Genomic DNA, 16266 nt, shown 5'->3' with positions numbered 1-16266 from the left:
TTTTAAATATCAAGCAGTTAATTATTACCATTTTTTTTATAAAAAAAACAATATCTTAGAAAAATACTTTCCTTAAATTTTAAAAGGTTGGTTTAGTTTTTGAAAAGGTTGGTTAAAAGGCAGATATCAAATTAAAACAAAAGAATACTTAGAAATAGGATGACTTGGTTTTTAAAAACGTTGAAGAAAAGTAAACAAAACAAAGGAAGAAACTTAATTACTACTTAGAGGTGAAATGACTTAGTTTGATTTCAAAACTAAAAGTATAAATCTAAATTCAAGGGTGCATATTTCAAAATGACTTGGTCGTACACCCTTGTTTTTAGACTTATTCTTTCAGTATATGACCAAGTCATTTTTGAAATGAGGAGATGTGTGAGTGCATAAAAATGTGCTATCTAATCGTGCTTAATTTGACATCATTTCATGAGTTTACTTTCTTATTTGATTACTTTGTAGGTTATGAGCAAATCAATGGTAGGATTCGATGTTTGTGTCGATATGGTGTTTGAGTGGGGGAAAATGAAGTCAAGATGCATCAACTGGGGCAAAACATTAAGAAAACGGCATATTAGGCATCTACCTTCTTACAACACCGCAACACCCTACATTGTTGTATGTCACAACCATACCTGAAAGATGTAGATTGTGGCCCCACTATGGATAAACAAGAAGCAAGCGTGTTAACATGCAATCAAAAAACACCTCAACATGGCAAGCAAGAATAGGGACACATGAAAGAGGGTGTCATCCGTTAGGCCAAAAGAGAGGGTCAAGAAGTGAAAAGAATCCTAAACATTATTCATTATGATTTTGGGCAAAAACTAAGTTAATCAAATAAATTGGAGTTTCGTAATTGGGTATTCGAAGAGAATTCAATCCTAAGCTAGTTCGACAAATGTCGTTAGGTTGAAATTGTCGAATCATTGAACAATTCTAGCTTAGCTTACATTATCTTGTGATATGTCAAACAAAACATAATTAGCAAACACATAATTGGCTAATAATATTAGCAAACACATTCGTCCATCACATAGATAAGTCCAAGAAAATAATTCAATTGCTTATACAGTTCACAAGAAATAAATACTAAAAAAATCTCACGCTACAAGAAATAAGGGGTCTCCCAATGCCGCAAAGCTTCAGCATATATACCCAAGAGCATCGAAAAAGGATCTCCCCACATATATAGCGCCGTCAGGAAGCAAGTCCGAAGTCCTACGTCGTGGGAGATAATTTTGATGCACTTATGGAAACGCGTCGGGAGCTCCTTACTCCAAAAGGACGAAGCACGTTGACAAAAGGTAACGCTTGACGTGCTCATCCCAGTGTTGGGAGAAAGGAATGTCTGACGCGACGTCAGGAACGGCTTCCCCGACGCTGTGCTTACAATGTAGATAAAGGCGTCGAGAGATAATTTTAATTATTTTTTTCAGTTATTATGTTCATTTTTTATCATGAGGTCCTTTTTATAGTTTTGATTCAGTTTAAAATTCAATAAAGTTCTCAAACACAACAAACAAAAAATTAATAGAATCATTAAAATATCAAATTGCCATTTACAAAATTAGAAAATAAATAATCCAACTATTCAAACAATTACATAAAAATAAAAAATACATTATCTCTCATTGGCTCAGATGTCATCTTCTAACAAGTCCACACATACAATGACATGAAAGTAAATTTATCAATCATCGAAAACAAAGAACTTAAAAGTTCAAAAATACGTACTACAAGTTGAAGGTCCTTTGTGTGCCCGAGTTATTTTCTCAATCATCTTCTTCATTTCTTCCACTTGTCGGATATGCATCTTTGATGTTCTTCGTTGTTCTTCAATCAATCGTTTAGTTTCTGCAAGCTCATTTCTTTAATCTTCGAGCTCAGTTCTTTGTTCTTCGAGCTCAGTTCTTTATTCTTCAATCTTGGATTACAAGCACTCAAGGCTAGCTCTTAGTTTGATAACCTCTCTAGAGTGCATATCTATCAAATATAAAATCGAAGAATTGCAACCACTCTTCCGGAACATAGACTGGGACCCCAACCAAGACTTTTTAAGTAGCCCAGTTGTCTACCCAAAACATTATTGTATATTTTGTCTCTAGAGAGCGGTTGAGAACCTTCTAGAGTGGGTGCGCACTGGAGTTCTAGCATTTGATTCTGCACACAGAATGTTAAGTTATGAACTCACAAATTGAAGTAGAAAATAAAAGACAATAAACCACATACTTACATGTGCATCCGCGACCGTCTGCGAAACAAATTAACCAATCCCAATAGCATGTCTTTTTTTAAGCAGCTCCACACGTGCCACTTGCTAACCTCTTTCTTCAGTGAGTTTATGTTATCGTTGTAGGCATGACATGGACCCACTATTATGATTGTAAGGTTGTTTCGGTCTATCAGCCTTGTTGGTTCTTGATTGCTCCTGCATGCACACAACAAAATTGATACATGCAGACAAAAAAAAAAAAAAGTAATGTGAAGTAATATTACATTATGTAAATTAGGGCTTAAGTTATGATACATGTAGACAAACAAATAAAGTTTTACATGCAGACAAAAGAATAAAGTTTTCTTTCGCAATGTAAGTTTTAGTACTTAAGTTTCAATATTTTATTTTCGTAACTATGAGTACTTTTAAATATTTCCTTTTATTTTAATTAGGGCTCGAATTAGCGTTTCATTTATTATTTATTTATTTATTCTTTCTATATATACTTTATTATTGATTTTAACTAAATATTTAAAACATTTTCTTGAAATTTAAAATTTTCTTTTATTTAAAATTAAAAAGTCTATATTTATTTAAATGGTAATGACTTCAGCTTAGTAGAAAAGTTTGGGTCGTTATAGGTCTATTCAGCAACACTTTCAAGTTGTCTCTCCTACGCAGATTTAAGGATTATTCTGAATAAACAAGAGTTCATAGTTAGCTTAGGATTAAGATCAAGTTACCTAGATCTAGAGGTGAGCATCGACATTCAAAAAATCGATTTGAACGATTGAAATCAACCAAACAGACACCTGATGGTCAGTTTCATTAAAAATCTGGTAAGTGGTCGGTTTAATTAAAAGCTTTCAACCAACATTGATCGCGTTATTACCTAAAACCGACCAAACCCGATCGAAGAAAAAAATGAAGAATATTGTGAGGACCTAATCCAAAAACTAAGTAGAAGAGAGAGATGTTCCGCGGGGAGGGATTCAATTGGAGAAAGAACAATGCGAAAAGAAGCGTGTAAGACCAAGTGCTATCGTGTTGAAGTAAGTGACGTAATAAGGATTAGCTGGTGAAAAAGAAGCACACAATAATTATAAGAATTAGGCGATGAGTGTAGTGATGTGAAAAGAAATGCCTACACCTGAGTATGGTTGCGATAAGGTAGCCGTCAAAATAAGTGATTAAACAACTCACTGAGGCGAAGTTAATGTTCTATGACTTCCCAAGAGGAAAGTCTGATGAAAAGAAGATTAGCTTTCTAAGGAGATAAGTTTGGCATCTCATGGAAAGTGTCTATTCGTAACTAACCCTGGACTTATGTTACGAGTGTTAGTTAGCTACATAACGCGGTGGAGTAGAAGGGTGACACGTATAAAGTGTGAACATGGCCCATGGATGCGATAGGTCACTAAAAATAGGACCAAAGACTGAAAAAAAATGGGGCATAAGATGCTACCATTTTGATAATTCATCGAGAGGGAGTTTCGAGAGTTGAACAACAAAGAGGAAGTCGAAAGCAAATAGGAAAGATTGAAGTCTCAAGTGTTTACGAGTGATTCTTATAAACAAATTATTTTTTTTTTAACAATCTTTTAAATAAATTACTTTTTACGAATGATTTTCACTCATATATTTGTACTTCGATAAATGGTTTTCATGTAAAAAATGAATATCTTTTTGTGAATGATTTTCATGAACGATTGAAGTGCTATATTGTGTTCCTTACATTTGTAAGAAGTATCTTCTAAATATTTGTGTGGCTATATCCTTTCGTAATTTTGTGATCTGAATAGTATGGTGTTGTTATGTCATTCTGTGTTATTAAGGTAACGTTTGTTATGAGAATAATCGTGTATTGTGGGTGATGAGACCAATTGTAAGATGATAGTGGATATCTCAGATAATTCATAAGATGCTGGTTGAGATATGTCTCATGTCTGTGAGTGAAAAATGAATTTATTAAAGTGATTTCAAGCATGTTCTTAAGCTATTGTTTATAAATGATTTGAATCAAATGTTTAAGATGTTTTATGAATTATTTCCAAACCATGTGATCCACTTTTATATTACTATATAAGGATTGAGTATTCATACTATAGTCGATGAGATTTAGTTCGCTAGATTCAAGGTTTACAACAAGTTAATCAATAATATATTCGATAGCAATTTATTGAACAATTCCTCAAAATAACAACTTTATTGAATAATCGAACATAAGGACAATGTTTAGAACATAAAATCCAATAACTAAATGGTACAGCCGCACAAAAGATGAGTATATAACTCGTCATAGTTTTCTTTTTATGCATATTTCAGTAATACATTCCACTAAATATGAAACCTGACTGTAAATTTCTTGTTGGATCGAATGAGAAAAAGAAAACATAGTTTCCCTTCTTGAAGTATAATAACTGCACAGAGAAAATTTGTAAAATACATGTGAAAATTTAAAGATAGAGTTGTATATACTCATCTTAAAATAAAACATAGTTTCACAAACTAAACAGTTGTATACTCAAAAGCACAAAATTTTGAGCTCCACCTACATAATTCTAACTCAATATCTCAAAAACCCTAACAAGATAGAGTTGTCACATCATTTTTAATTGACTGGAAGGTAATCTTTCCTATTGAAACAACTGAAAAGCATTAAAGTCAGAATGAATATGAGTGTGTATTTATTGAGCTATCAGAATCAGCAATTGAATTGCACTGAGTCGCTGTTTGTTTTGGAGAACGTACTAAATGTCTTCCTTTCCATAGAACATACGGTATTTAACTACACCTATGTTCATCTCATAGGGCGGCACACGGTTGGGATCACCACCACCTCTCACTATTTCACTTCTATTCTTTTTTTAATTATCTTCTTCTTTAATGTTCTGCAAATTTGGGACCAACATTTTCTACCAAGAATGAGGGAATTCTGTTTCTCACCCAAAAAATATCAATTATATAAGTTATATGGATAAGTTTTAATTCATTACTTATTCTTTTATTATAAATCTTTTATTTAAATGTCTAATTACTCATGGAGAATTTGATTTTTATTCCATTGTTGAGTGCAACGAATTATTATCTATCAAATAACTCATGTATATATATAATAATCTCAATGTTTCATCTTCTTTTTCTCTTTTTCAGCAATTTTTATTTTATTTTTTTCAATATGTTATTTGGTTGTTCAAGATTGTGTGCTAAATATAAAAAATCGTGAAAAAATTGTTAGAAATTTTGGATTGTCAAATCTAAATGATCGTGTACAAAAATAGTCAAATTTAAACTATCGTGTATAAAAAAAAAAAAATTTAAAAAAATCGTTTAGATTTGTCTATCCAAATTTAAACGATTAAATCTAAATGATGGGCTAGAAAGAATAGCCTAATCTAACCAATCGTGTAGTTGAAAAAAAAATATCATTTAAATTTAGGTAGTGAAATCTTAAATATATTACGCAGGTTGGATGTCAATTAATCGTGGAAGATGTTTGATATTTCTAATCATTGGCGTTCGAGACTTTTTTCGTTTTCAAGATTATTCTATAGCGTCTAAATATTTTGTCGCTTTTTTATACTTTTAGAAGATCCCTTATAAATATTTGGGTTCACTTTTCTATATTTGAAAAGCGTGAATATTTTAATTTTAAAAATAAAATTATGTGTTTTTTTTATAAATGCAACGTTATTTTATAATTTTTTAACACTTTATGATGGTAAGAATTTTATTGAATTATAGTAACTAAAAGAAATCAATACTTGATTTCAATATCTGTAACAAAAATTTCTGTATTTAAAGTTATACAAAAGGACATGGAGGACTTTTCAAAAGTATATACAATCAAATAATTGATAGGTAATTTTTGTGAGTATATATATATATATATTGCATGTGGGTTAGGGTTAAGTTTTTTTTTCTTATTCTACTTGTTCACTATGATACATGTCCTTTTCTCTAAGCAATTATGTCTTTTGCTTTCAAATTTAATATAATTTGGCATTTTACGTTTACTTTTTCCTTTTGGTACAAAATAGGGACCCTTTATATTTTTTCTCACTCTCATATTCAAATCAAATAATATAGATTTGGAAGAGGGAAACCCCATTTATTGTACCATAGTGATTCAATTTTCCACATTTGGAGTAGTTGGTGGAAAAGTTTATGGACAAAGAAGAATTAATTGATCGGCTGCATGCTCATCCCTTTGGGAATGCAAAGTTGATAAAGAAAGTTCGTCGATGTAATTTTGACCCTAGTAAATTAAAATTTGTTTTCTATGCATCTAACTTCTCTCTCTCTTTTCTTTTTGTTTTGGTAATAGTAAAGTAAGTTAATAATGGCTTTAATTTGGAAGATATTTTAAGCAAAGTAAAAATATATATATATAGTACATAAAGATATATACTTCATGATTTAGTAGCTTGGCATAATGTTTATGTCATTGAATCATAAGAGTCTCAAAATAGAAGTAGAGTGCCATCAATGACTTTGTTTGGCTTGCATTTGCATATACATTTGTATAGTTTGAAAATTTTGTCAGTAAAAACTAGTATCATATTTAATTTGCATGTCTCTTAGTCATCTAATTATTCATTAATTTTATGGATTATAGATGTATTTATCAATGTTTTGTATATAGTTCTATCCATATGTGCTCTATTTTGTTTCTTAAACTTTATTAAATTTGAGCTTCTTTCTATGTATAATTATGACTGTTTTCTGATAACATAAGAAAAACATAATTATGACTTCTTTTATTTATCAAACTACTTAGTTGTTCAGTTTTATGAATTTCTGTGTCATAATCATGAAGAAAAACATAATTATGACTTCATATTATTGTGTCAAGCATTTAAAGTTTTCTTGACTAAGGATTTAAGGATTAAGAAAGTTAAGGAATATAATTTTGCTTATGACAATTTTTTAATGTTATGCATTATTGAAATTATTGAAATTATTGTTATTGGAAGAGTTTAATCTAGTTAATTTGGTTTATTTTTAACTTTCTGTTGATGATAAAATCCAAATAATCAACTATTTTAGTTAATGTCATTGCAACTAAAAAGATTGAGTACTTCACTAGTGCTCCCAACTTTGCTCAATATTCACTATGGCAAATAATTCATATTTTGAAAGAATATTGAATATTATTGGTTATTCAATTGTTATTTGGATTTGTTATGTGATATAAAATAAAATATCAAAGTTCAATTTGACCAAACATTTTTAAGAGGAAATGAAAGAATCAATGAAGATAATTAATATTTATTTAGTATCCTAATAAAAAATTTGCATAACTTCACTTTTGTTAGGTTAAAAACTTAGTCTGGTTCTTGCATTTTTTTTATCTTAATTTATTTTGGTTTCCAAACTTTTTAAAACGCCTAATTTAGTTTCAAAACTTATTTTAATCTTTGTCATTAGAATTTCGTTAATTCTTTAACAAATTGATGATGTTGGAATGATGAGTAGCTTTCTATATTTGGATGATTAGGCTCTAATTTTATCATATTAAATGAACCGATAAATAACCAAGAAATATTGTTAATTTGTTCTATGAATCTTTTATGCCAACGTAGGAATATATATAATTAACACACACTTACAATTAACTAAGCCCAAATTTAAAACTAATTTTGTCTTTTTTTCTCCAAAACTTAAATCTTTCACACCTCCTCTTGAACTTCTCACTATTTATTTATTTTTCAAATAGAAATATAATTTTAAAGCAAAAAAGAATAGCGACATTGAATAGAATAAAAAAATAAAATAAAACTGACATATTGATGTTTAACATCCATGACAAGGTAAAATAAATTAGAAAAATAAAATAAGTACAACACTTGTTTAAAATAAATTCTATGAAATTGTAAACAAATATTCCCACAATGATCACAAAATATCTCAAACTTGAAGCATTAAAAATTTTATACGTGGATCATTGCACTAAGGATATGAATTGGAAAAGGAAAGTAGAATGATAGTATCAAAAAATAGTGACGATCAAAATCTAAAATAAAGTGACACATTTTGAGTTTTTCAATAACACATCAATTTATCATCAAGCATTTAACTAAAAATTATAATAAAAAAGTTATATCATCTCATTTAACATCTTAGTAATCCAAATACAAATGTCACATCACCATTTCATCATAGAGTTAACGATAGGAGGAGATGGTATACATTATACAACCCTTTTAGAGAGTCAATATTATGAGAATTAATATAAATATATATTTGATCATCATTGGATAAACTAAAGGACAATGACTTCACTTTCTTATTAGTTCCTTTTCATGCCCAACTTTTACATAGTGCTATTACCTTTTTCTATCAAATACAAAAAAGGGGAAGAAAATAAATAAATGTGTCATTCCATTGGAAGAAGATGCATGCAAGTCTACCATACCTCGATTTTTCTAAAGTTATTATTATAGGTGATGAAATTATGTACCAATTATATATTTAAAGAAGCCATTACTTTAATATAATGCTTTTCTACTATCAATATACTGATTGTTTTATTCTGCAATGTTTGAGTATTTTAATTTCTTTTATGTCTATGAAACATTTGATACATGTTGTTTGATATATAAATAATAAGCAAATTATTAATTAAATTATATTTTTAAAAAATACAACCTAAGTCAAAACTGCATAATTAATTTTTTATCAATTTATAAAACAATCATATTAGATAAGCTAAGAAATTTTCATTTTGATCATTTATCCTTTCATCTTAAAATTATATGTGAAACTTGTAATTAAGTTGTATAAAAACATGCCATGGTGTTTATTTCTGGTTTAACAAATTGATGGATCATTTTATTTATTTATGTTAACTTTTGGAAAGAACTAGAAGAACAAAAGGCTGAATCTTCTCACTATATTCTTCTGCCATTGTCTATGCTTTTCCTTTTTTTCCTTTTCTTCTTTTGAGAATCACGAAGTTATATATAACAACTCCCAATGCCATACAGAAGATAAGAAAAAGAAAGATATTAAAGTAATTGTATTTACTATTTAGGAGACAAAGTAATTAAACTTTGAAGCCTAATTATATCTTTTAGTCTTTTTTCAATAATCAATCCTTTTATCTTTCACTACTTTTCAATTAAGAACACACTATTTACATATTGATGAAGCCTGAAGTTAGATGTGATATAAATTTACTTTAATGAATAAGTGTCAGAAAAATGGAAACGAGTACTCTAATTAATTTAAAGTAACATTTTGATATGTTTTAATTTTAATAAAGCATACAAACTTGATGACACATTTCATATCATTTTGGCATATAGACTGTACTTACCAATATTTATCCAAATGAAAGGCTTTTGAATATATAGTATGTGGAGTAATCAAAATCTTAATTAATGTACTTTTCATAATTTCTAAGTTGATTGTTGTCCCCAACCTTAACTAACCATATTCCATGTATTAATTAACATAAAATATGTGCTATTAGTTGTAAGGTTAAATATATGATTTTTTTCTTTACGTGTGAAAAAAACCATGCTCTAATACTTTATTTGGTATACAGTAGAGTAGACGATTTGAATTACAAACCTTTTCATTATTAGTGTATTAGAGGAACTTAAACTCACATAGTCGCAAGTAATTTGGTTGTTATGTTTCTTTAAAACACTAATTTTCATGTTTTTCTAGTTTGATTGTTGCTATGTTTAAAGTAGGTTAAAGCTTTTGTGGGTGTTAATTCAAATAATGGTGTGGGTGTGTGGTCCATTTTCAGTCTCACTTTAAAAGTAAAGTAAAACAGAGAGGAAAAAGAAACCAATGGTTTTAATTAGTAATTTAAAAGTTATGAATTTTTCTAAGTTGAAATTTTCTGAGATTTTAAGTTCCATTATTGAGAATTTCTAAGACATTATTTCCTTCTAAGATTTATTTAGGAGATCTAGCAAAATCCACAATAATATATGTGCATATGTATAGCACTCAAAAAAGATCATTTACTAACAACAACAATTATTATTATTATTATTATTGCAACCACCTTTGAGCAATAAAAGAAATTTTGAATTCCAAAAGTTGGAGAACGAGAATTTTACTACAAAAATTTGCACATTATGAGTGTATAGTTGTTATCAGTATTAAAATGAAATTCTCTCATGCTTACGTTGTTGCACCAGATGAAATTCTATTAAAATATTATAAAAGAGAGCCAACTCAAATTTTTATTATTCAACTAACGATCAAATTAACTCTACACTAAAATGAATGTTTTCAAAGTTCAAAAACAATATAAGATAACCTCAAACGTTCGAAATAAAAAGTATAATATATGTTTTGTGATTGTCCATTAAATTATTCAATATATACTACTTGGTTAGACTAAACCACATTTTGCCTAAGGAAAAGCGTAATTAAGGAAATGAACTCTCCCAAAAGTGTACAAAGGCTTTAGTCTTACCTCAGAACTTATTAAAGTTTTTTTAGTTTTATTTTTGGTGGGGTATGATATATAAAATCAAACCCTATTTTTAATTGGTTTTATTTTAAAAATCTTGACTAAGACACATATTGTTAAAGAAATTATATGCTATACATGCTGTTATATATTCTATCATCAAACTTTGATTTTGAGTAGGTCTTAACTAGCCTTACACATTATTGGTCTTTCAATTACCTTATTGGGTATTAAATTTTTGGCAGGATGTTTGATGTTTTGAATGATATATATATGTTTCACATGTTCATATGTTCGGCAAGAAAGAAGTAGGTGTACACTTTTAATTAATAACTTATTGCAATTTATTCAAATCAAATCCAACTAAATCAGTAATAATGCATACACATACATACAAGAAAACTTTTAGATGCGTTTTATCCTACATAAATTGTGCTAAATAAAATTGTAAAGTTTGTATGATTAAGAAACTAAAGATATAAATCACTCACACTTTCATCAAACATATGTGTTTGAGATTCTTTAACATTTAGGCATAATCTCGGTTTATTCATCTACCACCCATGACCAAAAAGGTGCATAACAATAATAACAAAATAGAAGGTTTATTTTGGATAAATGATAAAATTATTTTTAAATTGATAAAATAGCAAAACAAAAAAGCAATTGTTGGAATATGTCTTAAATACTCTAACATCTATTAGCATCTATTAGCATTAAAGCTCCACGTAATTTCTGCAGTCATTTCATATCTTCTTCAAATCATGCATGACATTCAAATGTTTAGGCAAAAACGAAAACGATTGGAGCTTCCAGCTTCGTCCCCCTTCAAACCCTTCAAAGTCTTCGGTGCAAATTAAGGGACTTTCTTCTTGTCGAATGATGGGTTTGTGTCACACCCCGGCCCGTAGACCTGTCTGCTAGTCTCGCGAGATGCGGTAAAACATCAGACACTCTTCTTAACTTATCCTTAACTTCACTTAAACAACAAACACTTAATTTAACAAGTAAACTTTTAGGTAATTAGAACTTAACACAAAAGGATAAAACTTAACACAAAAAAAATAAAACGAACTTTAAACTTTATTCCTTAACAAGACGTTTAGTACAATAATACAAATATACAACACTTAACCAAAAAAGCAATAACAACACTTAAACTTAAACGCCTGTCAGCTTCTCACCTAACAAGCCCAAACTTCCTCTCCTCTTGGTCTTAATGCCTAAGCCTTTGAAGATAAATTTTTAAAACGTAAATCTAAAAGACTTAGTAAGGTTTTATGAAATCTTTTTCGCAATACATTTTCATAAACATCATTTCACATAGACAAGATCAAATCATTTCATTTTGCGTAAACTTTTTTTTATTCTTAACAAACACATTTATTTTTATTCTTAACAAACACATTTATAACATAACAATTTCACGTAAACACACATTAGTTAACAATGATTCCTTTCGCCAAGGATTCTGAATCGCTCTCTACCTCGCTTGGTCTCTTTACTTTGCGTTAGTTAACAATGATTCCTTTCGCCAAGGATTCTGAATCGCTCTCTACCTCGCTTGGTCTCTTTACTTTGCGTTTGACTACTGTATCAATAACATTTGAAAACATACATATTTGTTCTTGTTGCTCATGCGGCTAAGATTTATACGCTCCTTTCACCCATGATGGCCTTGACTCTTTATGTGTACATAAAAGTTAGCATCATCTCAAGGAATTAACTAATAGTTTGAAAATCATTTCATAACATTGAAATCGTAATCGTCAAATCAAGTTTTAACATTATAAATCATGCTTGAACAATATAAACCTTTTATATAAATCTCTTTTTGAAACACTTTCTCATTTGAAATCAACTTTCAAAATAATAAAGGAAAATCACAAGAATGATTTTAACATAAAAACATTTAAGAAAGTCACTCACGAAGCTTTGGAAGAAAAACACTCACAAACTTTACCAAACAACTTCTCTTCTCCTTCTCGCGAGCTTCTTCTTGTGAACTAAACTAGCCGCATCTCAACACTTTTCTTTTCTTCTTCCAAATCAAATGACTGAAGTGCTCTATTTATAGTACACTTAAACCAGCTTAGTCATGCTTAAACTTTTCATTGAGAAAGTGTTGAAATTCGTTCATTCCATTAAGAGGTAATTCGTTCCATTAAGCGATTCGAGTCTGGACAGATCTAGAAGAAATTTGTTGGAATTGTTGATCGACATATGTTTTTAGATTGTTAGATAAGAATATGAGAATGTCAAACTCAAATAAATTGTTGTGTTGTGACAAACGACTACCTTGAAAGCAATTACGATCAAGTAAGGTTACTCAAAGGTGCATTCATCGAATAAGGAACATAATCAAACAAAAATTGCTGAGAGGAACATTTAAAGCTTGTGGAAAATAGAGATGGATAGAAAATGGAAGAGATGATCGGGAGGAGTGAACTTTTGTGTTGCAATAGAAATGCCGATAAGGTAAGTATTAATAGTGAAGGGCCCCTACTGATAAGCCGAAAACGAAGGCAGGCCTCCACGGCCCAGCCCAATCGGAGAAGTTGTTGACCTTGAAGAATCGGTCGAAGATCATGCTAAAGAACGACCCAAATGGGCTTAAGCCCACAGTCAGAAATTGATTTTTTCTTTTGTTGACAACATATAAAAGGAGAGAATTGAGCATTGAAGTAGGCTGATTTTGGGTTAAACTTGAAAAAGCATGAAAAAACTCAAAGCACATATGTTTTTGTTTCTTTAATCTCATGAACGAATGGTGGTAAAGTGTAAAGAGATTCAAACCAAAATGATAGTAGCCTCTAATGCCCTCTTCTCCCTTCACATCCACACAAGGTTCAAACACAACCAAGTTTCCTTTTGCAATTTCTACACTCTTCTTCTTCCTCCATTTCCACTCTCCAATTCGTCTCCAGAAATCATCGTTTCTGGTTTCGGATGGGAACCACATTGTTTATCACTAACCCATTCTCCTCCATCTTTCACCATCAATACCTTCCTTCCCCCCATCTCCCTCCTCACCATTTTCTCCCTAAACGGGTCTCCGCCGTCCACGGTGCCCACAACCAAAACCCCATCTCATCTACCGCTTTGAATCGGAGATGGGCTTTGGTTTCCGGTGTTTCCTTGCTTTCTTCCGCGGCTTTGGGGTTGCAAAACGACTGTTTGGCTGCAGTGAAGCAAGGCCTTCTTGCTGGCAGGATTCCCGGGTTGTCTGAACCAGATGAACAGGGTTGGCTTTTGTCATTTCCTTTTCTACTTTACATCTGTCAATCTTCTGGTTGCTCTAATTTGTGGGTTGTCAAACACTTTTGTTCATTCTTCTCTAACTCTATCAATTTTGTTCATGTAGTTTTACTTTTGGAGCGATTTATAGTCTTTCAATATGGTTAAGTTACGAGCATGGATTATGGACTTTCATGTCTTTTAACTTTTGAAAGTATAATATCAGGTTTCTTAAACCTTCATATTTGAGGTCTTTAATATACTCATAAACTTTTTTGCATAAAGTTGAAATTTGATGGACATATCAGATACATAAATGAAAGTCTAGGGACTTATTTTAATGTTCAGTGACTTGTTTGACAAAAATTAAGAAGTCCAAGGACAATTTGTAGCTGAACCTTTAAAATTTGTACATTGAAGAATACAGATGCCATGTATACTTTTCGTTGCCATTTAATTGAATACTTAGTGAATCAATATATATTCACAAAAATGCAGGGGTTGAAATGAAATAAATGAAACAAAGTGTAGAATGTTAAAAACACTATAATACGAAGACTAGAGTTAGTTAATATAACCTTTTCTTCGTTGGGCTATAGCTGAATCTCTGCAGTAAGAAAACAAACGGAGCTGTTCATGTCATCTTTTCTATATCAACTCACATAGGCCATTGTCTTTCTGTTTTGCTAGCGCAGGAATTTCTTGTGCCAAACATACAAAAATGTTAAGTTCTTGAATAAAAATATGTCCAGCAAATTTCATTTTGACCATTGGATGCTTTGAACTGCTTTCCCTTTCATCTCAAGCTTAGCATATCTGGTTTCTTGTTTGTTGCCTGCTCAGACAGGTTGGAGGACATATCGTAGACCCGACGAGAAGTCTGGTGGGCATGGAGTTGGATGGAGTCCTATTATTCCTTATGCCTTTTCAGTTCCACAAGACTGGGAAGAGGTAAATGCTGCTTGATATTCCTCTTTTAAGTTTTAACCTAACTAAAGATGATGATGAAGACCTACAAAAGAAACAAATGGCTTCTACCTCAAACAGTTTCTTCATCAGATTAGAGAAACTAATGAAACTTGACCAACCATTTAAACTAATAAGATATTAACCTGGATTGTTAGGCAGTTGCTTTGAGTGGTTTTGAGTCTCCACGCTGAAGGATGACTTAATTGGTGGCCATCCACTAAGAATATTAAAATTGAACGAGTTTCTTGACAGTTAAAAGAAAACCAACAATTATCTTTGGAATCTGTGACACATCCTTGTTGACTAGAGGAGTAGAGTGATGCCTGTATATATAAACATGGTAAAGAAAGATCCAATGGTATCTATTTCCAGTTTATATCTCTGCCTGGAATTAAAATTTGTCATTCTAATTGGATATCTCCATGCAAGTTAATTTCACGTTCATTTTGATTAAAGAAAGACATGCAACAATGGACATGAGACAATGTGCTTTTGTGTTGCAGGTTCCGGTGTCAATTGCTGATCTTGGTGGGACAGAGATTGATCTCAGGTTCGGAAGCTTGAAGGAAGGTCGGGTGTTTGTAGTCGTTGCGCCTGTTCGTCGGTTTTCCGATGGTGCATTTCCCCAAAACTTTATGCTTCTTGTTCAGCTTTCCATTTCAATATACTGCCACCTCTCACTCTTCTGAGATCTGACTTTGTTATTGTTTTGTGAAGTTATCGGCGAGGATGCAACCATTGAAATGGTTGGACCTCCAGAGAAAGTAATCAATGCATTTGGACCAGAAGTGATAGGAGAAAACGTAGAAGGAAAGGTGATCAGCATGAGCGTGGCGGAGCATTCTGGAAGAACATATTATCAGTTTGAATTGGAGCCTCCTCATGTTATAATCACAGCGACAGCGGCAGGAAATCGTCTCTACCTATTCAATGTAACAGCAAATGGTAAGAGCCTACAAAGAACACCTTGTTTATATGATATGAGTTAAAATCATATAAGAAATCAATTGTTTTCCATTAGAACTAAAGAAAGTTTTTTTCTTGGTTTCTTATAGGCCTTCAATGGAAGAGACACTACAATGACTTGAAAAGGATTGCGGATTCGTTTCGCATAGTGTGATGAAGTTGTTCCAAAACTAGTTATAGTATGCATATACATTTTGATTTACAGGAGAAATAGTTGGTCGAAGCCTTAAGGTTTTTGTTTGATTGATTGGCTTTGCATTACCATATGTTTATACTTCTGCTTGATGGAGGAGACATGACCTTGATATATTGAGTCGTAGTTGTATCGACATGACAGAATTAATATCATCGTGTAAAGTAATTGAAATTGAAGGGTTGATGAAAATATATAATTTTTAGGCCAATGATATATAAGAACAACGTTAGAGAGTTATAATAA

At 31.0% G+C, this 16266-nt stretch overlaps 1 protein-coding gene across 2 annotated transcripts; it reads left to right on the top strand.

Moving 5' to 3' along the window:
* Positions 1-13355: 13355 nt before the first annotated feature.
* LOC101208215 (psbP domain-containing protein 4, chloroplastic) lies at positions 13356-16216 on the top strand. Of its 2 annotated transcripts, none has more exons than XM_004139605.3 (5): positions 13356-13899; positions 14740-14843; positions 15365-15476; positions 15579-15806; positions 15917-16216. In XM_004139605.3, the coding sequence occupies exons 1-5, from the start codon at positions 13605-13607 to the stop codon at positions 15979-15981; spliced, it is 804 nt and encodes a 267-aa protein (XP_004139653.1). In that variant the 5' UTR covers positions 13356-13604; the 3' UTR covers positions 15982-16216. The 2 variants fall into 2 exon arrangements, with proteins under 2 accessions (XP_004139653.1, XP_011659134.1); XM_011660832.2 differs by having other exon boundaries at positions 13357-13899; positions 14736-14843.
* The last annotated feature ends 50 nt before the right edge of the window (positions 16217-16266 follow it).

Source organism: Cucumis sativus, chromosome 7 (genome assembly GCF_000004075.3).
Source record: "Cucumis sativus cultivar 9930 chromosome 7, Cucumber_9930_V3, whole genome shotgun sequence".
Lineage (NCBI taxonomy): Eukaryota > Viridiplantae > Streptophyta > Magnoliopsida > Cucurbitales > Cucurbitaceae > Cucumis > Cucumis sativus.
The sequence above is the reverse complement of the archived record's forward strand: the minus strand, read 5'-3'. Positions and strand labels throughout refer to the sequence as shown.